The 23944-nt window shown below is 41.1% G+C and overlaps 2 protein-coding genes across 4 annotated transcripts in view; both read right to left on the reverse strand.

Moving 5' to 3' along the window:
- Positions 1-210: 210 nt before the first annotated feature.
- Positions 211-4751, reverse strand: isl2b (ISL LIM homeobox 2b). Of its 3 annotated transcripts, none has more exons than XM_030090732.1 (6): positions 4620-4751; positions 4065-4254; positions 3411-3673; positions 2312-2595; positions 1510-1677; positions 211-966 (listed from the first exon to the last, which is right to left on the reverse strand). In XM_030090732.1, the coding sequence occupies exons 1-6, from the start codon at positions 4675-4677 to the stop codon at positions 850-852; spliced, it is 1080 nt and encodes a 359-aa protein (XP_029946592.1). In that variant the 5' UTR covers positions 4678-4751; the 3' UTR covers positions 211-849. The 3 variants fall into 3 exon arrangements, with proteins under 3 accessions (XP_029946592.1, XP_029946600.1, XP_029946581.1); XM_030090740.1 differs by having other exon boundaries at positions 211-897; positions 2300-2595; XM_030090721.1 differs by having other exon boundaries at positions 2300-2595.
- Positions 4752-16136: 11385 nt separating this feature from the next.
- The window catches only part of LOC115386215 (transmembrane protein 266-like), a 41099-nt gene continuing 33291 nt past the window's right edge, over positions 16137-23944 (reverse strand). The window contains exons 8-11 of the mRNA XM_030088442.1: positions 22188-22303; positions 21036-21231; positions 18379-18441; positions 16137-17790 (exon numbers count right to left, since the gene is read on the reverse strand). Coding sequence (XP_029944302.1) covers positions 17150-17790; positions 18379-18441; positions 21036-21231; positions 22188-22303 — 1016 coding nt within the window. The 3' untranslated portion in view covers positions 16137-17149. The remainder of the gene's footprint in view (positions 17791-18378; positions 18442-21035; positions 21232-22187; positions 22304-23944) is intronic.

The following is a 23944-nucleotide window of genomic DNA, read 5'->3' on the forward strand; positions in this document are numbered from 1 at the left end:
TTTTTTTTTTGCACGTTTCACAAATCAGAAATGTCACAGGAGAAACGACCAGATTTGAGTCGCGTTATTTTTGCATTAAAACCCTAAAGACAATGTTGCTTATTTACAAGATGGATTTTTAAAAATAAATAATATTGTATTGCAAGTTCAATAATGGCAGAAAGATCGGTCACGCAATTTATGTATTCATTTTTTTTATTTTTTTTATCAGTTAATATTCCCTTAACGAATCGCTTTCCTAACAATAAATAATATAACAATAATTTACTTTTTGTTCGAGAAGCTCAAACAACCTGTATCCTGCCCTTAAGATAAAGTTTTTTTTGTTTGTTTGTTTGTTTTTTACAACACGAATACTTTGCAGATTATCATGCTCTGACCTTTAAGACAAAAGAGTCAACTGGACTCTACAACGCAATAAATGTATCAAAAAATTCTCATGTTGAAGAAACAATTAGACACAATATGATCACAATGAAACTGCAGAGTGTCCGTCTGCTCGTTTCCCATGGTTTCTGAGGGGAGGCTTGTTGTATATCCAACCGGAGGTCTTCTGTACAGCTTCTTTCTCCGCATCAAGTCATGCAACAATTGTTTAGTTTTTTTTGTCCACGTGTTCTCAAAAAAAGGAAAAAAAAAAATCGGAGTCAGTCTTTTGTTTTTGTTTTTGTTTTTTTCTCCCAGTCATCCAGGTCAGAAAATAAAGAAAGTTTCCGCTGTAGTTTGGGCGATGTGATGAGCTGGTCACATGCGAGGGGGGGTCGTGGGGGGGATCATGCTGCAACTGTCCTTGCAGGAGTGGAGGGGAGGACAAGGTGGGGGAGCGCGAGGTCCTGGAGGGGCCCCGTTTCACGTCTCCACCGGGCTGGGGACCATACTGTTCGGGGTGTCTGGTAACTGAGAGGACAAAGAAGTCACGTCGCTGCCGGAGGAGTTCCCGAGAGAGCCCGACTCGGAGAAAGACACCTGAAGACCGGAAAACAAGGTGTTAAAGTGGATCTCTGCTGTAACTCACACCCTGAGCGCGCATGGCGTCAGATGAAATACATTCTCCTGTATGTGCACGCATGTACTGTATTCTATAATAAAAAAAAAATCAAAATGCTCTATGTGTGCACATATTTAAATGCATGTATCAAATGGATTTTACTTAAATAGCACTTTTTAACTGACTCAGCAGCACAAAGTGTTCTGCACTGTGGCGCTCAGTTCATTCAGGAGCATTATGGGGTGTCTTGCTCAAGTTCTCTTCAATGCCTGGTCAGGAGAAGAGACCTCCAGGACAGTCCTCAGTTCAGCTGAGCCTCAAGCTGCATGAAATATCAGATCAGCTGTCTTCTGCACATTGAATAGATTTGTATGCATGTGTGTATGTTTTTTTTTTATGTGATGCACTTGGACTGTCTGCAATATGTGTCAAGAATTTTGCTCTATGAATGAAGCACATTGTTTTTGCTAAGCACACACACACACACACACACACACACACACACACACACACACACACACCAGTTGTTGGAAGGCCGGCTGGTCCAGGTCGCTCTGCAGGGCAAATTCACTCAGGGCTTTCCACGGAGGCTGGTAGGTCTGAACCTCCACTGGGTTTCCCTGCACAGTGCTCTCATGCCGGATGGGACTCCCAGCCACAAGAGGTGTCCCCGTGAGGCCCTGCAGGTTCTGAAATTATCAACAAAACCACAGTGCATGAAGCATGCCTGAAGAACTGTCTATCAAGTGATACTGTTGAATTAATGGTTGAGAAAGTGCTCTGTTTGCTTTCATGGTAATAGAAATTCATATGTTGATAAGGAGCTGTTTTTCATTCAAAGCCTTCTCCGGCCAAAGCCAAGATCAACTAAGGATCTTGTAGGATAAAGTCATAATGCAGATCTAGCATGTTTGCAGAGGATGTTTATAACTGAGGTCAAGCAAGTGAAGCCAAAGCACTTGATTCATTATTCATTGAGTTAAAGTTTAAATACAGCACAGCACTGGATCTGACTGGAGGAGTAAAGTAAGTAAAAGGTATATAATCATATAAAAATGGCAAATTCACAGGAATAATTACTTCTGGCCAACAAAGTAATATATTTTAAAAACATGCCTTTTTCCCCATATTAAAAAAGATACTTCTGTTTAAAAAAATAGAATGAAGTGGAATATTTTTTTCTTTTTTTTTTTTTTTTTTTTTTTTTACAAACTGTGATTAATGAAAACAAACAACATTCATCCAGGTTGAAGTTGAGTTGACATGGTGTTTTGTAAGAATTGTAGAGAGTAATCAAGCGGTCAAACTTACGAAGATGCTTACAGTCTTATCACTGTGCTGCTGCTGCTGGAGCTGCTTCATCAGGATGGACTTCTTCTTGTCTTTGCAGCGCTTGTTCTGGAACCAGACCCGGATGACCCGGGGACTGAGGCCGGTCATCTCCACCAGCTGCTCCTTCATCAGGGCGTCCGGCCTCGGGTTGGCGTTGTAGCAGGTCCGCAGCGTGTGCAGCTGCTTCTCGTTCAGCACCGTCCGGACCCGCGTCGTCTTCTCGGACGGCTTGTGGACGTGGTTTCGATGCGGGGCCTGCCGCACCGCCACCGGGTCTGCTGGGGCGCACAGGGCCGGTTAGTCCCGGGGTGACACGGTAAACGACAAGGCCCACAGAAATCCCCCAAGTCAGCCCATTATTACTGCTCCAATTTATTTCATTTACTGATTAAATCTCAGCAATGTTTTAGACAAGAAATTTAAAAAGAAGAAAAAACAACGAAAACACTTTCGTGAAGTGGTTTTGATTTTATCTCAACTCTTACATGCTCTTCCAAAAATTGATAGTTTTGCATAAAGATACGTTAAGGTGTGACTCTTGAATCAATGCCCGCACGACGTATTAAAAGTATATCTTTTTACGCACAATTTGAAAGTGTAGTCTGATTATAAGGATCCAGCTATATTTTTTATTATTTTAAAGTTTAAAGTTGTTGAATTCGTTTCTCCTGCCACTTTCCATTCCTTGCTTTCTTTCTGCTGGCAGTCAGCTGCTCGGCGCGCGCACACGCACCGCCGCGGCCAAATACCAGATTATTCAGATAATGGCTCCAGAGCAGGTTGCCGCTAATGGGATCAATTATAAAATCAGGTGGAGGCGCGCACACCGAGACGGACCACAAACAAATCATCTGGATTATGAGGCCGGGCAAAGAAAAGGTGTTCAGGCTTGAAAGCCTTCCAACAGTTTATAAGAATTTTTTTTTTTTAATTTCAGAATAAAGCGTGATCGTTAATGCGTCTTATTTTCAGGCAAGCAATATTTTTTGAAAAACTGCGTTTAAATTATCGCATCAATATAAACTAATAATAACATACAAAAAAAAAAAAATAATAATAATAATAATGGTGATGAAGGAGAGGAGCTGACCTGCCAGGTGCAGCGGTCTGTTGGAGTGGATGTGTCCGGGGCTGATGGGGCTTCCTGCCGAGCTCCTCTCCAGCAGCAGGCTGTGGTCCGCCCGGCACAGCAGCTCCTCTTCCCGCAGGGAGAACTCGTCTCCCGGCAGCAGCTGTCTGCTGCACACCGAGCACCGGAAGCACTCGATGTGGTAAACGTTATCCCGGGCTCTCATCACCAGGTCGCTGCTGCTGAAGCCCAGGTTGCATTTTGCGCATTTTATTCCAAACAACCTGTTTCAAATGAAAGTTACAGAAAAAATATATATTTTTTTTAATTGCAAGGAGGGAAAATGAAAACACTGAAAATAATAACTTCAAATTAGTTATTTATCCTCATGTTATGTTGTGGGATTATTAACAAGAAAAAGGAGATTTTGTTTCTCTTTTTTAATTCTTGTCTTTTTGAATTAAATATATTTTTGTGTTAGGATGGTGTTTTGTTTTTTTTTTGCTTTTTTTGTATTTTTTTAAGTACGTTACTAGAATTTAGGCTTTTCCAAAACTGTCTTCCCAATAATACAGCTATGAAAATAAACTCATTTTAGAATAACGTATAAAGAGAAAATTGGAAGAAAAAAAAAAGCTGATCTACCAGAATATGGGGATATTTCCAAATTCCTACCTTACATAATCTCTTTTGCAGTAGGTTTTTCCGTCCCGGACGAAACAAGTGCAGGTCTCATCCAGGTACTCCCGGCACTCCGCACACTTGAGGCAGGCTGCGTGCCACTCCAGGTCGGGAGACACTCTCAGTATGTACTGGTCATGGATCTGACTTCCACATCCGACACACATCGCGAATCCTGGCTTCTCTGCAAAGAGCCCACAGTCTTTTAACCACAAACGCAGCCGAGAGAACAACACTAAAAAACTGCTGCTTTTTTCTTTCTTTTTTTAGTTTCTAATCTTTTTCAGAGAATTTTTGCAGACTAGACAACCCTTATGTAACAACTGCAGGATTTTGCCAATATTGATAAAGCAACGCGCGTCGTTGTCTCGTTCCTTTTAAAACAGCTATTTCCAAATGCAGGGCCTGCACAAATGAATTTTATCCAATACTGCACGATAAATAAATGTGCTCTAGTGATCGCTGCGCAGCCGAGTGTATCCTGAAGCTCGCTGCGGCGAAATCCCAACCTGCCCCCTCAAACTGCGGCGAGCAGCCGGGCCGACTTACTTTTGGAATGATCCCCCATATCACCCAAGAAAGAAGAGCTGAAAATAATATCCACCATACAGGACGGATGGAGGGCAGCGCGGCAGCAGCAGAAAAGATGTGAGGAGACGACTGGCCCTTCGGCTGCCTCCCTCATAAGTTGTGTCTCTCCGGACTGGAGGGGGCCGGAGAGGCTGCGGGGTCCCACGCGCAGTGCCCGTGACGTCATCACGTCATCATTGGACTCTCCAATCGCCCTAACGCCCCCCCCCCCCCCCCCCCCCCCCCCCCCCAGACACACACACTCGAACACCACCCCTACCTAGGAAAACATCCCATGAAATTCAGTCTGAAAAATCTATCAAAATATTAGGATTATTTTCAAATAAAATTCATGACATTTTTAAGTTAAAAGTAAAAATTGAACTGTTGCCACTTTATCGACAGTATTGTAATGGTGAGTAGTTTGCTGTTTTTTTTTTATCATACTGTTTTCATCGTTATTCCTTTTAGTTTTCTGTGAGGATAAAGAATATGACCACTTAAAGAATTAATTTACAATAAGACATCATATGACTATCATTCCATTCAGCACATGTACTGTGCATCACTCCCTCATAGATTCACACAAGAAAGAGGAATCCTCCTCTGATGCTGCTTTTTATTCTCAGATGAGGTGGAATTATTTTCTTTTAGATCCTCCTTAATCAATCTGTTACACCAGCAGTTTCTTTAATGATTATTTTCAAATAAACGAAAGAAATAATAAATTTCTTGGAGTATTGGGAATATTCCAGCTAGAAAAACACTTCATGTAGGCTAGGTTATTTTCTGAAATATGTGCTTAAAATAATTCTTATTTGTAATTGTTTGTGGATATAAATCCTGGACCGTCAGTGCGATGCACTTCTCTGTCCGGCCTCCCCATCTTTTCGAAAACAACGCCATCTACTGGTATAATCTAAGACCTGCGTTGTTTAGAGAGAGAAAGTAAAGTGGTTGTTCCTAGAAATCCAGAAAATCCAGGGAATCTGCTGCTATTGATGTAATCTTTTGAGTTTTTTGTTCACCACTTAGTCATGAAATTCACAAAATCCTACATGATTACCAAAATTATTTTCTCCCTCTAAATTCAAATCAAGTTTTGTTGTTTCAAAAGTCACTCACATCAGCTCAGAAGAGGCTTGGCTTGTCACACACTTGCTTAGTGAATATATTAAGACTGTGGTTTAGAAACAGGACTTCAGTAAAACTTATAGAAAACATATTCAGACATGGCTGTGTGTGATTACCTGCTGCTTAGCAGCACATTTCTTCTATATTACCAGTGTGTAGATTAAAGTTTAAGCAGTTGGCTGCTGTAGACTGTTGAACATTTTTGTGATAGTTTTTTAGGACCTAAAGTTTTTCACTATTTTTGGTTATTTTTTTTACAACTTTGAAAATCAGAACAGTGCTGTCAGTGTGCTAAATATTCTTAGCAATCCCACTCAAAATACTTTTTTGGTATCGTTATATTAATATTTACTTTTACATTAAAAATCCACTCAATTTAATCACATGAATGTGTAATATAAAAGCTTTTAATACTTCTGATACACTTAAATCATTGTGCAAAGTCAAATATTAAATTTTGTTATGCATCTCATTGTTGTCATGCATCTAAAATGTGTTTTTCTTCCTTTTAATGAGTGCAATTGGAGACTGTTCGATAGAGCTGCAGCTCTCAGATCTAATGGCATTTCAATTAAATTAGGTTGCATCAAACTAAATCTTAGATATTTTAATACCCCCTGTATTGATTCTTATTCCTGGGCTCCACTTTACTCTGTTTAGTATTAAACACGAGGTGTCGTATGTGATTAACTCAATCTGACTGACTCGCCAGCGTCAGTCACTTTAAATAGCGCTATAGATGTGATGTGTCTCAGAGAGAGCAGCATCCTCTTCAAACCTCCATTGTTTATAGTTTCGAAGAAACTGGAATCACATTGACATCTGTTGAACTGTTGGAGAAAATCCACATTTGCACAGGGAGAATGTGCAAACTCCCACAAGAAATGCCTCAAAGCCCAACATGGGAGTTTTTTTGCACTTCAATACCACTGTGCAGTCCTGCAAGAATTCAACTGAAACTTGTGTTTGTCTTCACATAATCTCCCCCTTTTAGAGTTCACCAGACATGACTGAAGTTCAGTGCCTGAGACTCTTTGGTGAGCGCTGCTCATGTGGGCGAGTCGTGTGTCGTGAGTGTTCTGAACAATAGTGAATTTGGAGGAAACATGATGCCAGTTTAGTGGCTTCTGTGTATTTATATCCTCCCTCTAATGGCCCAAACACTTGATTATCCTGTGATTTCTAATGGAACTGAAACTAACAAAAAGTCAAAGAGTGTAAATCAAAAAATGTGTGCTGTCAAAAACCCAGAAAACCCATGTCAGCTGGTGAAAATAAAAACATCATGGAAATTAACCATAATATTGAAATGTAAATCGAGCCTGATTCACTTCATTGGGGCGTATATTGTGCCTATTTCTATAAATCTTTCTATGTCTTTTAACTAAAGTTTGGTCATGGCGCTGTGGCTTATTTATGCATGTTTTGTACACAGTGTAATTCACAATGTGATGTGATAAGCCTGTGCTACATGATGCAGCCTGAAAGTGATTGGTGCCCTCGCTGTTTGGCCGCTGCCGCAGGTCAAGGGTTACGTTTATGAGTTTTTCATTTATGTATTCATAACACGGAGACAGCAGCTATCACACATGGCATCATTGTTTGTGACCTGTTAATGACTGCTAGATCTGGGGCAGCCATCCTGGTTGTCACTCTGGCATAAAAGCCTCCCAGAAGAATCTCTAATCACAGTTTGATGGGGCCCATTAACCTCATGAAATATATATGTGTGACTGAACTCATCCACTTAAACTTTGGCAAGAGCCAAATGTTCTTGTTTGGAATTCAAAGGGGCCTTCCCAGGCCACATTACTGAAGTTTTCACAGTGACTAGTTTTCTCCGGGATGCTTCAGGGTTATGTGGCGCGATGCCTCTATTGTCAGAGCTATAAGTAATTTACTATGGCCATCCCGTCCAACTCCCGGAGCTGGATTCACTTGAAGTTGTGCCAGTTTGTGTATATCTATTGAAGCGTCTCAATTTTTTTCACATCAGACATTTTTATTACCGTAAATATATTAAATAATGTGAAAACCATGCTCCATTTTGGATGAACTACATAATGTTTGTGAAATTTTAAGAATTTGAACCCTATATTTATGTTTTTGAGGTCAAGTTTGTGTCCCATCACTTCTCAGGTTTCAAGATGTTTGGTGCATTAGTTTATTTCTAAAGTGGCTTTAATACTGCTAATGATTGCAAATTAATCAGAGTATTTTTTTCATGGAGTTTTGTGAAATTCAAAATGCTTCACTTTGCAATGACCCAGGAACAATGAGACCAGACAAGGTGTTCCAAAGATCAAGATAAATAACAATTACATAGAGAAACACAAATGAAACTAAATAAGTGTTTTCTTTTAAAAGAAATCCATTGTTAGGATGGTTACACTTTACACTTATAAAGTGTATTATATATAAGTGTATATTATAAATAAAATTAAACTAAAACCAAATTGGTTATGAGTGCTATTATTGAATAAAACATTTACATTGAAGGCTGCTGCTGTGCTCAGGAGATATCAACATATTTCATTCAGGAGCTTCATATAAGAGTAGTTAAATAGACAAAAGTGTCTGCAGTGCTGCAACATTCATTACTTCTAATTTCTCCATGTTTAAATTAGTCCACTCAAACGTACCTGTTTACTCCTCCACACGTTCAAGCAACATTTCAGCGTCCTGAAATGTAGTTAATGGCTAGTTTAGAGACTCTGAATGATTTAATAGAACTGGTAGCAAGTTGTATTTAAGTGCTTTCAGTCCACTCTTGTGTCCAGAGTCAGCCCAAAGTGAAATTAATACAAGCACTCAAGCTATGAGATATTAAAAAAATGTGTAACAATTTACAAATCATTCAGTAAAAGACCTGCAGAAAGATCTGAAAAAAGATGTATTTTAGACATCGAATCACATTGTATCTCACCATAAATAGTTGTTTGTGTCACAAGCAGTGATGTTATGTCTGACTGCACAGTTATTTATTTTTTGACAGGCCCCTCTGAAATGTCTCCGCTTGGGGAAAAAAAAAAAAGAAAAAAAAAATCACATCCGCATGCAAGCGAGGCCATTCTGAGAGGGGAACCATGTTGCAGATTTATAATTCATAATTCTTCAGAGTTAATGCAGTATTCACATGATAATTAGTATTAATTTTTGATTGGTGCCGCAGGGCAGCTCTGCATTGTTGGGCTGAAGAACCTGTCCCATTATTACCTTATTAGTGTAACTGTCAGCCGCCTCTTTTATTTTACAAATGCACATCTTGTATTTTATTATCAGCCGCGCTCATCAGCACAAAGCAGCAACCTTGTTGCTGATCAGCAGCTTCAACAAGAGGCTGCGTCACTGAAACGAGGGAAGAGGCAGCTCTGTTTATACCAGTCAAAACAATGCTATGGCTTAATGTGTGATGCCTCAGCACACTGAGATAACATGCTGCAAAGAGCATGCTGCAGAACTGACGACAAGGGTTGATTATGTTTTACTGTACAGACATTTATCAGTATAGGGTTTATCTTACTGAATAATTTTTGATGGGAGTGCAAAATGTAGCACTTATTTTAATTTTTACTTTTTTTTTTTTACTACATTTTAAGATTTTTGAAAAGTTTTCATTTAGCCATTCAATATAATTAGTCTGCAGTTCAAATGTTACGTGACAAGTAGTAATTTAAGGATGAATAGAATAGAATAGAAAAACTTTGTTCATGTCTTCGGAAGTTGTTTTATTCCCAACTTTCAATGTTTTCCACATCATAAAATATTGTTAACCATTTCAAAAAGTCAGTTTTGTGATCTGATGGATGTAACCTGAAGATGTGCTCTTTGAGTGTGCAGGCCGGGTAACCGAGCACGACGTGCACGGTTATACAGGCTTTTGGTGTTTGTCGTTCTCTACTTACAGGACAGCTGATAAACTTAGCTGTGTCACAATCTGCCTGTTTTGTAAAGCACTCATGTTCTCACACCTGAGGGAAGCTGTTCTGTGTGAAGGAAGAGGTTTCAGCATCACTTTGGGGTATTTTATTAACAGGACAGCAGGTGCACAGCTCTCTGACCCGCTGCCTCCACCAGCTGTGTGTGTGTGCGTGTTCGGTGAGTGTGTGAGAGCATGTTGAGACCAAATGGCAGGCAGCCAGAGCTCTGGGAAAACTGACCCAGCTTGCCAAATCGACTGGCGACGCTGGTGAACCAAAATACTGCCTGCTGCTGCTTTTTTTTTTTTTTTTTTTTTTTTAATTTAGTGGAAACTTTGAAAGCTGTTGGTATGCAGCTTTACTCTAAATGCAAAGAGGCATGCTTATCCTTTCTTTCTTCTTTTTTTTTTCTTTTTGTTTTTTTCCTGCTCTCCACTGAAAAAAGGCCCACTGGATCGACGGAGCCTTTCATACTGTATTATCCGGCCTGGCTTTTAACTCCAGGAGAACTGTGTTCACAAATTGATGCTCTGCTCCTTTGGGGCTGTAGCTGAAACATTAAATTGTACTGAAATATTCATATGTGAGTGCATTTAGCTGAGAGCAATTGATGTGCGACTCCCCAGGGGCCACGTGGAAATGTTGCAGGGCCCCAGCACGCGCTGGCAGACACCCTGAGCCCCGGCCCGGACGCCGGTTGTGATTTAGCCGAGGTTACTGCAGCAGACTAAAGTTGGAGGCTTCAGGATGTCAGTGTGTGCCCCGGTGGTCAGAGATACTGCAACTAATCCGGTGGACCACGCGCTAGCTGGCAACATTGCTTGGGTTTTAAAGAGAGGCGAAAATGGAGAAACTGAAAAAGAGCAAGAAAAAAAAGCAGCATTTTGTGTTAAACGCACCAGTTTTTGCTTACATCTGCACACGGAAGAAACTGTGAACAACAGTGTCATTAAGACAGAAACTGAAATGGTATATGTGAAAGTAGGAAGTTGAGTCTGAAAACATGTTGACAAACACTGGACCAGTAAACCACACACTGCAGTCGACATTCAGATCCATTTTCAGTTCAGCTGTGGTTTTTCTGAAGAGGCAACACTCGTCAAAGAACAGAGACGAACACAGTAGCAGCCACAGGAAAACTGGGTGAATCTTTCATGGAGATAACTGCTGCTTTTTAATAGTTTAATGCATTTGTTTTGTTTTGTTTTGTTTTGTTTTGTCTTCTTGCCTTTTTTACATACCTATGTTAAACTGCATTTTAATGGTTTACATTTTTGGGGGGAAATTCCCAATAACTAGTGAGATTTTTTAGGAAGCTTTTATAAAAGATTTCTGACAGGTCTTTTTTTTTTTTTGTCAATTTAATGCCCAAACAACTCCTGTAATGCAGCAGCTCAGGGGTCATCAGTGAACGCTCATTCATAACGAGAATGCTTTTCTGTGTAAACGTTTGAGTTGATGGTTGTGTTGGTGTTGCAGAGGGAGCACATTTGACATGAATATGACTTCAACAAGATTTTGAAAAAAAATGTTTTATCTGTTGTGCACATTTCCCTGGAGAGTAGTTCTGACTAGTCATGAATGTTTGCTAATGAACCCTCCATGTCTCCGGTCATGCATACACACCCACATATTGAATCACTGAATTAATTTCAGATTATTTTGTTCTGTAGCTCAGCACAGCATGTTGTCTGTGTCCCAGAGAGCTCAGATCACATGCGTCCTCCTTTTATTTACACATGAAAGAAGTTCTCAGATTTTATTCTGGTCCTTATAATAAAATCAAGAACAATACAATATATACGGGTGTAATACAATATTAATATTCTCTTGAAGTTCCAAGTAAACTGGTTTGTCAGTTACTTTTACACTTGTAAGAATTAAACAGAACCAATTCAAGCAATTGAAAAGTTTTTTTGTGGTAATTAGGGCCTTAGGTTAAAAAGGAAAAAAAACACCTGATCTTACAAAATATTTGAATATTTTTGACATTCTGCATGTTTTATTTTCATAACATGGCAAAAAAAGATTTGAAATATCTCAGATTATTGTGGGATAGATTTATCTTTTAACCCATTTCTGAACTATTGGCCTATCAGTAAGTTTTCACTTTATTTATCCATGCTGTAGCTTGATAGAGCTCACCACCCAGTGTACAATAGCTTAAATAATAATTTGAGCAAATATTCTATTTATGTTTTTTTTGTTTTGTTTTTTTGATGCACTTGATAATTGACTTTGGCCCATTAGTTTCACTAATTTTGATTCACTTTATGAGAATAAATTATGTTTCCGACAAAAAAAGTACTTTAATGTACCAAACCTCACTAATCTGTATTTTTGGGAGCAGTTTATACCAAACCAATTAAATAATTCATGTTGTGCCTCCAGAGGACTGAAGTGATTGAGTTTGGTCACCCAGTAGGTCTTGTTTTTACTTCTTGTCTTTTTTTCCCCCGTCTTGTTGACCCAATTTTATTCAAAGAAGAAAACTGTATGTAAATGTTCAAAAACTCCTTTGTCGCCATGACAACAGTCTCCTGAGTCGGTGCCTTCCACCACGCCAGCCTCTGGATCGTGTGCACTTAAGAAGTATGTTTCAAAAAGAGAACCTGAGAAGCTTTTTAAAGAACAATGTATAATTTATTTGTATTTTTCTCCTGCTCGGCGGCGTCCTGCGTGAGACGTGCTCTGAATCTGTCAGACGGCGGCGCGGCGATGCAGCCGTATTCCCTCCACATTTATTTGTTCTCAATGAGGTTTAGCCTCCCCAACATATGGCCAGCTGCTCGGTGTCACGGGGCGGCGCTCCAGTCCTCCTGCATGTTCACAAAAACAAATCTCGGTTATAAACACGACCTCCTTTGTGTTGCTGACTTGACTCAGCAAACGGCTCCTGAAAACATCCTCCCCTCTTTACCAGCTCAGAAAGCCCGATTGCTTCTTTTAAAATCACTGAAAATCACATTCGTCATCAATCATATAGATTCAGTCTTTGTGTTTTGTCCTTTTCTGTGTTTTGATGAAATTGTTTATGTCCTGTACTTTCTATATCAACACTTTTTTCATCTCTTCTTCCGATTTGCATCTCTCCGTCTTGTCCCCGGTTCAACTCCGGGCTGGGGAGCTTGTCTGTGTGGGGTTTGGATGTTCTCCTTGTTTGTGGCTTTCCTGTGGTCGAGTCCCTCAGCCAGATGATTGGATTGTGAATGTGTGAGTGGTTGTTTCTCCTTCTCTGTGATGGATCTGCTTTCACCCATCACCTGGACTCAGCTGCAGCGCCCTGCGACACCACCGGTTAATACAGTGGCATAGAAGTATAGAAATTAATTTTTTTTAAAACATTCAAACCCTATACTCTAAACTCTATAAGATTTACAACAAAAATCGGCCTTCATTTTGTTTAATACAACACATAAGTGTCTACTTATAAGAGTCAAAGCATGAGATTCACAATACACATCTATATCTGTGTGTTCTTGGAGTGTCTCCGGGAATCATCCGACCATCAGCTGTGTGCGACCACCACAAAGACACAGGGGCACTTCCTCTCCCTTATCTTCACTCCGACATCTGACTTTGATGAATGACCTGTTGCTCTCTCTCCTTATCCAGGCCAGTGAGCAGACGGACATTAAACAGAGGGGCTTCCACTGATACGCGTTTTTTTTTTTAGATTCACTGTTTGATGTTCCACTTTTAATCTATTGTTGGCTGCATTGATATTTAGCAGCAGCTTCATATAGGCATCAAGGGGAATCATTTTGTCAGACAAAAGCTGAATGTCTTATAGAAGTGATCGTAAAAGCGGTATGGCAGTTTCTCCACCAGCTCCTGATCCCAGTTTGACTGTGCAGATCATTTACAGTGCGAGTTTGACTTGTTTGCCAGTGCTGTAGCTCAGATGAACCTGAGCTCCGCAGCCCTCTTTCAGACCACAGTCCTCTGCTCTGTTTGGATCACAGTGTGGAGCAACAGAAATCAAATATAGTCAAGTGTTTCCTGTTGGCAGTTTCTGTACTCTAAACCCATACTGATTCCATAAGCCATAAACACAACATAAATATCTACAATTTCTTCTTAAAGGTGCAGTATGTGAGATTTAAGTAATTTGTTCCTGGGTATCATCCTGCCCTCTACGGGGTTCAATCAATCAATCAGTTAATTAATTTTTGTATAGCCCAGTATCACAACAACAGTTGTGCCCAGAGGGCTTCAAGATGTTACATTGGTTGGTAAAAATAAAAACAGTGAATAAGCATACTATTAATATGTCAAATTCACAGTAACGAGACAAAACGAAGCAACCACCGCCTTAGACCCTCACATCCGGCAAGAAAAAAACTCCAAAAACCCAGTGGGAAAAGAAGAAATCTTGGGGAGAACCACAGTATGGAGGGATCCCTCTCCCAGGGACGGACAGCTTTGGCAACAGCTAGCATGAGGGTTTTTATCTTCCTTTATCTCCTGCATCAGAATAACACACACACACACACACACACACACACACACACACACACACACACACACACACACACACACACACACACACATATATATGTAAAACCAGCTTGAATGCCCTCTGACTCCATTGAGTGCAGTAAATACATGGTTATATACAACAATAATGCAACTAAATTGACGTATTTTCACTTTTTCTACTCACTTATTCTATAATTAAGCGGTATTATAGTGCCAATTTATTAATTTGAATTAATATAATCCAATCTCACAAGCCGTTCTCCGTGCTAATGAAAAAGAAAACAATGATCATGTAATGTTAATGCAGTTAAAGTGATTCCCTTTGTGGCGTTATTAAGACATTTCAATTATTAAGTGTCTAATGGTCACTGTTAATTCACTCAGCTTCCTGTGAGTGTGACAGGGACTCTTCCTCTGGTTGCATTGGAGAGGTCCCAAAAGCAATTTACTTCTTAGCATGTCTCATAAAGGCCTGGTCCGTGTCCTTACCTGTCAAAATCCAACGCTTAGCAGCCTGCTGTGATATGTATTGGCAAACTGGGCTCTTATGAATCATTGAGACACTCTTTTCCTTCCCTTTTTAACAGGGTAAACGCTGTGCGGTCATTAAAATAAAGCTACATCCTCACAGATTCCCGTGCAGATATGTTAGCTCCCTCACTAAGCACTGCTGCTCAGGGTGAAGCTGGAAACCGAACCGTCTGAGATTGTCCTCTTTTCCAAGGCCGGCGCTGCTGGTAGGGATTTACATTAGAGGCACAGCTCCTCCACCTGAGATATTAATGCCAATGCAGCTGTGGCAGGTAGAAACCCAGCCTGGCTCTGGCATTCAGATTCAACAGGATTCCTTTGTGTGTCGAGAGCCAAACAGATCATTATTTATTTACTTGTTCCTCGTCATGAAATAGACATTGTTGTTTTTGTAAACTGGATGGATGTGATGTGTCTGGTAATAGCCTGCAGATCCAGGTTATCAACTTACATGCAAAAAAAAAAAAAAAAAAAATACAGCGTGACTGGCTTCTTTCTGTCTTTCTTTTCTTCTTTCAGTATCTTTTCATCTAGAAATATGGGATAAGTGCAACAACAAGCTAAATATCTGCATGTGTTTAAATGGTTTTACACAGAAATGCAGCGTGTTTCATTGCCTCTTGAAATAATCTCCTTGTGGGACCACCGTATATTATACACTAAATAAATTCACTTTATGTCAAGACTAATTTGTCTTCAGATGGACACATTTCTTCTTCCCATACCCATGAATAAGCAACGAGGCCATCTGCAGCAGGAACACACATAATGCATGTGCTTTATAGAAAATAAAATAACACAGTGAAAGGCTTTTAATCAACACTATTATTAAAAAGTGACTTTTGAGGTCAGTTTCAGAACTCAACAAAAAAAAATGTTACCTTGTTGTTTTTGCTGTGTTTCCAAACAGAGATGCAGTTTTCAATTTCCTATGGTTATACTTATATTCATTTCTATAGTCCACCATATGCGCAGCCACCCACAAATTAAATCAGAAGTCATCCTACACAATCTTCAAAGCCTGTTTTTCTATTTCATTATATTAACATTGATATCTTAATTGGAACTGTAATAGCTATTAACAATTAAAACATTCTCGGGATACGTGTAAACATTTGACAAGCAACAAAATGGTACAGCAGTTTATCTTTTGAATTAATGATACGAGCTGGTAATTAGGGGAGTAGTTCTTCTGGTGAGCTTACAGCGACTCCGCCAATTAGCTGCTGTTGTGACAGCTCCAATGTTAATGACCTTGAATAATTTAGGCTTTTTGCCATCACGTGCAAATAATGCGCTGATTCTGAGGAAATAACGTGGCGCGTTGACTCTGTGAGGGGGAATGATTCTGATAGGAGTCCAGTGACTCTGTTCCAGCTTCCAGTCATTCAGCAGGACACAGCAACAAGAGGCAGTCATCTAAAAGCAGTTAAGGAAATACTAACTTTTATTTTTGCTATTTTCATTCAAATGACAACACCTGCATTTGGCAATAACTTCCTCCAATATCAAGTTTACAAAAGTGTCTGTAAACATTAAAGTGCAAAGAATTTGCTCGCCATTTATGGCACATTTCTTTTAAAGGTTCATGCTACAAGCACTCCACTCCGGTATTCACGTGAAGAGTCCAGTCATTTGCCTTTTCATTTAAACCACACAAATATACCCTACGAATAGAATTCCAAAAACAAAAAAAATGCTATTCAATCAGTTTTCGATGACAGATTCAAATCAAATTGGTGACAAAAAAGGCAAAGGTAAAAAAATTGGCTGTTGTAATAGTTAAGCCAGTCTTCTGTACCCTGTGGCTGTCTGAACAAAGAACAGCATGGTTAAGGTTTAAAATTGAAAATACAAATGAAAACAAAAATTAACAACAAAATGCAATAGAAAACACTCCTTAAACTGCTTGACATTGGCGAGAACAGTGTCGAGGATTGCAGCACTGTTCAGCGTTTCTGTTTGTTCAGTATAGGCTTGAATGGTCCGTTGCTGGTTTTGATTCTTGTAAAGTTCAGTGCATTTAGGACCCATCCAAAGTGAAAATTCCTGATAAAGAATGTGTCCAAGAACACATTGGAGACGCATCCTTGCTGGGATGGTATTGTCTTTGTTGTGCTATATCCGGGATTTTCTGATCCCAAAAATCCAGTTGGGGACAACAGGGGAGTGTGAACAATTGTGGCAAGGGCCTAAAAGTCCTCATTGTCATTTGAGATGTTGGCGTTCGAATTCATCAAGTGGCGAAGCGTTAATGTTAGCTGGAAGCTAAGGCTCAAGCTCACTCTGAATTGGCTAAGATTGGATTTACACAGCAAAGAAAAAAAAAATTTCAAAATCCCAACTTTTAGTCTTAATTGTTTCCTCTTATGAGGCTCAACAGGAGTTCAGAAAATGCCGACAGAAACAGACTAAAAGCTGCTGTTCCTGTGTAAATGTAGCTTATGTATCAGACATGTGACCCAGCGGTGAGTCAGAGGGTCCGAGTAGCCGGTACTTCTCCTCCAGTGACGGCTCCGTCGCGCTGCCCTGCAGGTGGATGAGCGGCTTGGTCTGCAGCAGCACGCAGCCCCGGCCCCGGCCTCGCCGCTCCTCCTGGTTCCTGCGGTTAAAGATGTTTATTCTGTTGTCCAGCTCAGGGCTGGCGTTTTCTGAACCAGTGGGACTTGGAAGCTTAAGGTTGACGGGGTCCACCGACAGACCCTTTTGGGCAAGGCAGGAGTCCTCGGAGAGGGAGGAGAGCAGCTCCTGCACCACCATGCTGGGGTCCCTGCAGGGCTCCTGTCCTGAGAAAGAAGGGGGGCAGCAGCGATGGGAGCTGTAGCTCAGGCTGAGCTCCTGAGCTGCACTGCTGCTGCAGTCCGTCATGGAGGACCCCGGGGTGTGGCTACTCAGGCTGAGAGGGCGGGCCGTCAGGCTGCCGCTGGAGCGGGATATGCTTGTGGAGGCGTCACTCACGGCGCTGCCCACCCGCTCCATGGCGAGCATTGGGTTAGACTGGATGGGGTTCGTACTGGTGGGGAGGTGGACGTCGATGGCCGCTGTGGTGATGACCCGGGGACCCATGCCAGAAGCTCCAGGATCTTTACAAATGTAGACAAGAAAGGATCAGACAACGAGAAATGAATGTAACTGGATGGCATTCGTCACAGATCAAACCTGGACCACGTGTGGCGTCTGTCCCTGAACAATGGAAGATCAATGGGAACTTTTAAATCAAATGAAAATGAATGCACATGATACATGTAATACAAACACTTTGTTTTTTCTTTAGTTTTATCAAAGGATGTAGTTCTTGCCTGTGTTTTACTTTACAGAGTTCACAGCCATTACTACAATGAAATTCAACTTATATCCCTAAACTCCTCTAAATAATCTTAATTCTTCACGTGGCCCCCGTGAGAAAATGAATCATCCCCCATTATCTGAAGGAAAGACATGATAATGTTGGAATCTTTTCACTGGCAAATTCCACTCTGATAAAAGTGAGGTTTAAGCAAATATTTTAATATTTACAAGCTTTCATTAAATCATCTGTTAGATGGTTGTAATAAAGTTATCCATGTGAATGTTTGAAGGTTTTTTTTTTATAACCAAAAACCTGTTTATCAACCACCAAATACATATATTTTTAATTCTGCTGAAGTTGTGTTGTTATATAACTTACTTACCACTGCTTGCTTCGCTGTAATATTGGCTGATGTAATTGTTCATGTCATCTCGCACCACTGGATCTGAGATAAAAGATATAGATTCAAAGATACAAAATAATTACATATTGATGATTAATTGTACCTGAAGAGAAGATGATATAAACATTGCGTTATGTCCAGGTTTGAAATCATTCACATTATTCTAGGAAAACCGTTAATCATTCTGAGTACGTGTTATCATTTATAACCTCTTTACCACTATTAGCTGTTACTGTATTTTTTTTCAGCACCACCTATTTTTGACATTTTACCATCTATGACTGTCAGAGTGTGTCAGTCTCGTCTCCTGCATCCTTCCTCTTCACACCCGTCACCTGATCTGATCTACTCCTTCTGTCCACTCTGCTCACTGCCTGGGAAAACCTCAGTATCTTCATATTGGCCAACTCCACTTCAGGGTCCTGTCAGTGCTCAAAACTGTACGACACTCACTGTAATTACCAATAACGTAATGCTCACCATTAATGTAATGATTTTGGTAATCTTCTGAAGCAGATTTGGTTCTATTTGGTATGAGATCTGAAAAAAAAAACATTGTGTTTCCCACCAACACTCGGTGGGTCGTGTGTTATGTTGAGCTCTGTCCATATTACATTAGGAATACAGAATGAGCCAGATTTGTGTTGAATAAATTTCAGTTCACATACTGATAGTCATTGAGGGTTGTGACTTTCAATTGGATTCGGCACCTTTTTGCTTCAATGCCATTTTTTAAACTGGTGCAAATGGACAATACCTCTTCTATTTATAAGCCAGTGCTGACAGAGGGGACCTGTGCCCCGGGCCACAGGTGCTTTGTAGGCAAGTGGTCTTGATCATGCACCGGTATGGTGTGCATTTACTGCACCTTCTGTGTGCCAGGAATAAACTGGGACAGGGACAGGGTGGGGTTGGTTCCAGGGCTGAGAGAAATGGGGGAGAGCGAGAGCGACTGGGAGCTCTTTGTTCGGGCTGGGATCCCTCCAGTCTCGGAGGCTTCAGTGTGTATGGTGAATGGCTGCGATCTGCGATGCTCTTCTGTTCGCTTGATTGGTCTTGAGCTCACTGTCCGCTGGCTGAGTGCGAATCCAGAGTACCCTGAGTGCTAGCCCCTGTCCCGTGGGACACGCTGCAGACTCTGATGGGTAATTTCATTTATTTTTCAGTCTAAAATATTAATCCCTGAGCCACCCCTGGAGAGGAAGCATTGCACTCACTAAAACAAGACCGAGACAATCACCCCACAATTAATAACACATGAGTTTTAAGAAGGAGAAAAAAAAAAAGAATAGGCTGTCCAGCACACATAAAATGCTCTTCTCTTCATTCAGTGACTGTCAGCTCACTGGGCTGTCATCTGGCTGTGGAAAAGAAGAGGTGACATGTACAGGTCACCTTAGTTCAAATCTAGCCTTAAATTTTCATGTTGGTTCTTATTCACAGGTAAAGTGTTGGAGCAAGCCGACCGAAAGTCAGTAACCTTTCCAACGGAAACAAAGAGTAGCTTCATGGTTTCAGTGACATTAGTGGCATCAGTGAAGAGATCCACTGTCAGCAAACCGTGTTCTGGTGGCATCATTTCAATGCAGTGGCCACTATTGCTTTTACTGTTGCTTTAAATTTTCATAGTTCTTCTTCATACTTGCTTCTGATGGATAATCGTTAAGCTATTTTGAATAATGCTGATTTGACGTCCTCTAAATTTGTATGACATGGTTCTCTGAGGTGCCAAGAACCTGTAAACTGATGATATAGTCTTTCGTATACAGACTTCAGTCCCTTTACGAGTGATTGGCAGACTGATGGCGCCCTGCAGGTGAGGCAGAAGACCCACCCGGAGCCTTGTGTGCAATACTGAGCAACACACACCTGACCTGAGTTCACCTGATTTCACTCTCACCCTGTGGTCTAAGTGCTCATCCCGGTGACCATGTTTCTGTAAAAAGCCCCACTTGTTTCTGTTTGCCAGATTTCCCACCATGCCCTTGGGGTAATATTGTGGCTGCGGTGGAGCCTCCCGGTAACCTATTGTGGTTTGCAGGTGAAGGGGAACAGATGTTGACAGAAGCCCACTCTCTCCTAACAAGGCTCAAAGCACAGAGCACTCTGTACCTGAAATAGCCCGAGTGGCCAGGGCTGGCCCGGCCCGCCCGGCCGCAAGAGGGGGGGCAGCTGGAGAGGTAGCTGGGGCATGACAGGAGCCTATGCAGCCTTTAGGTGGTGTCAGAGAACATGCATGTTTTCTCCAGGATTCACCAGATCCTAAAAGCTTTTTTGCCCTCGCATTGATCCCAGAGCGCCTGCGGTCAGATGGGTGTTGTGTGTGAGCACGGAGGGGCTAAGAGCTGGCCTCAAAGATGCTCCAGGGCTACTGCTCCAGATTAACTGTACACTGCTCCAGCATCCAGTTCACCTGATGTTACCACGTTACAGACTTTTTGTTCCACATAATTATGTACATACTTTATGTGGCACTTCTCTCCCTGTTTGTCTCGCTGCTTTCTCAAGCGAGCAAACACATCTGGGACGCTATCTGTTCAGATTAGCATTTCCCTTTAATATTACTGGTTTTTGTGTTAGATTGCACAATATGAATATATTTATATCTAGCGCGGCTTCAGGAGCCGGTACCATACCTGTCGTGGTGTGTGGCTCCCTGGGGTTTCTCTGACCGCCCTCGTCGTCGGACTCCCCCGGAGTCAAACCCTCCACGACCTGAAAACTCCTGCCCTGTTTGCCCCAGACGTGATGGATCTGCATGGCTGCTTCTCGCTCTGCCGCGAGGTCCAGGTCCTGCTGGGCCAGATGTGCCCTCAGCTGCCTGATCTCAAACTGAAGACACGCAGACATGAAGAAGAGAGAAGTCGAGCAGTGAGAATAAATATAGAAAGACAAAAGGGATTTGGCGGGTGATTCACATAAATACAAGAGGATGGAGAAGGCAAAAGAGAAGAAAGACGAAAAGTCAGAGAAAAGGGGAAAATATTGAGGGAACAGGAAGGACTATGTGGAAAATAGACAAGGAGGTGAAACGGTGGTCAGAAAATAAGGAAATGGAGAGTGGGAGGGGACACAGCCAGCATACATTTCCAAGCATTGAGCTTTAGATGGAAATTTAAAAGGTAACATACAGAGTGTAAAACTTTCTCACATCTGATAGTAAATGAGAAACCTACATTTATTTCCAAGTTTGACCACTTTAAATAAAGTAAATATTTAAATCATTATGGAAATCTTGCCTCTGCTCTGAATCAGTGGGTCTCCATCAATATTAACTATAACCTACAATTTTCCTGTGCAGCACTGGCTGCGTTTCCTGAGGTAGTCATGGAATGTGCTTGTTTTTGAGGTGCTGCTGCCCTCTGCTGGTAATAAGGTGACTGACAAGTCCTGATGTAAAAAACTCAAAAAATGTTCCCTCTCACCTTAAACACACTATTAGTGCAACAAAGTGTTTACTTCTTAGACACAGTCATTGGTCAGATCATCAGAATTTACATAAGTGAGATTAATAAAGTGTGCAACTGAAGTGAAGACTTTAACGTTACGCATTATTTGGTAACTTCAGGTTATGAACTACACTCAGTATACACATCATAATAAAACATAATTTTATACAAAAAAAAAATTCCCACCTGCTTCAAAACCTCAGCAGGCTTGTTGATATGTAAGTGTATCGTGGATTAGAAAGAACGGACTTCATTTTTTGTGTTGTGTCACTTTGTAATCTCATAACAGTGTTAGAGAACATGTATGGGAAATGCATCGTGTGAAGTAGTGGTACTCACGGCCTGTTCCTGACAGATCTGAGTGAGACGTTCCAGCTGCTCCTCCCTCACCGCCTTTGTTTTCTCACACTGCTGGATCTCCAGTTCCATCTCCACTTTGACTTGGAGCACATACGCTAAAACACAAGAGATGGAAGAGAGAGACGATAAACTAAACACAAAACACCACATTATTATAATGAGCATCAAAATGACTGCTGTGCATAAAATATATCAAGGCTTACTGAAAGGAGTTTTTCGCCACTGGCGAGTGGTGAAATATTTGACGTACATCAAGGTCAGAGGCCAACTTTGGTACACAGTCGGTTTGCTACCCCAAAGGTGTCTGTCAACCCTCATTAAACACTGCTAACTGGTAACACTATACATGTACTGACGGAACTGAACAGGGCGCTGAGAAGGTTCATGAACTCTTTAATGTGTCACAGTTGTGTATTTTCAGCTCACATTCTGATCCACATTTGTACCAGTTTAGTCTCTAGATGTACTCAATATGTAGATCAATTAAAATTTTAATTTAAATTAGATTTTTTTGGACACACTAAGCACATATTGTAAAATGTCAGTAGTTTGATGTGCACTATACTTTGATCATAGATGGAGTCACAGTCTTTCCTATCTTTGTTTCTATGAGTTAAAAGCACCCATCAGGTTCACTGATGCACTGACCTGGAGGAAAAGATGCGTTCATTATGTTTTCCTTTATAGTCATCATGTGTTAGTTTGTGTCAGATCTAATGTGACCTGATCCACTAGGTAATGAAATGTTCCCTACTTGAGTCTTAACATGCTTTTTTCACCCTTTTTGATCTCAGCGATTGCTTCTTTATTCCAATGTATTTACTATACCTCTTGATCAGAAAAAAAAAGGAAAATACATAATTGAAAGATATATCAGAGCAGCAGCCATACTGGAGTTGATGCGCCAAATGCTAAAGTCACATCATAGTCAATCACGAACTCCATCCCCGCCAATCTGACAGCACATTTTATTTATACATGACACACTTTCGGGAGCAGGATGGGAAGGTGTGCCTAAAAAAAGAATCATGAGAGTATATTTGGATACCTGTTGTCATCACAGTTGGCAGACAATCAGTCTTTCGCGCCTCCCTGTCATCACATTTGTAAGTCGGCCATATAATATCACACATGCGAACGCTGTGAAAACTGACCGGGGGTGTACCGACAGGCAACGCAGTATTTGTGAAGTTTAATTGCTCTCTATGTGTTGTGATTGTGTGCTTGAACTACAAGGAGATCGGAACAACGCTTGTTGTTCCAGAGATGGATGGATGGAGCAAAGCGCACGGCCATCGCCACATGCTTCATGTACCTTTTTATAGTCCTGCTGGCGCACACTCATCACAAAAGGAAGAGGCATCAGATGGGGTCACTCCAGTCACAATCCAAACACGCATGAAAAGCTCAATCAGAAGTTCATTACTCAGTCACACAATGTGAGAAGTGTGTGTGTGTGTGTGTGTGTGTGTGTGTGTGTGTGTGTGTGTGTGTGTGTGTGTGTGTGTGTGTGTCTGTGTGTGTGTGTCTGTGTGTCTGTGTGTCTGTGTGTGCACCCAAGTCCAGGCACTACTGACAGTGTTTGGCAGCACATACATAACAGTGTAATTCACACCACAACTGCTCCCACAGAGCCTCAGAGGCTAACACACGATGCCCTGCTGCTCTCTGTCCACACACCTCGTCAAGTGATGTGACGTGAGTGTCTCACCCCCTAAATCCTCTTTCTCCTCAAC

Source organism: Salarias fasciatus, chromosome 1 (assembly GCF_902148845.1).
Source record: "Salarias fasciatus chromosome 1, fSalaFa1.1, whole genome shotgun sequence".
Classification (NCBI taxonomy): Eukaryota; Metazoa; Chordata; class Actinopteri; order Blenniiformes; family Blenniidae; genus Salarias; species Salarias fasciatus.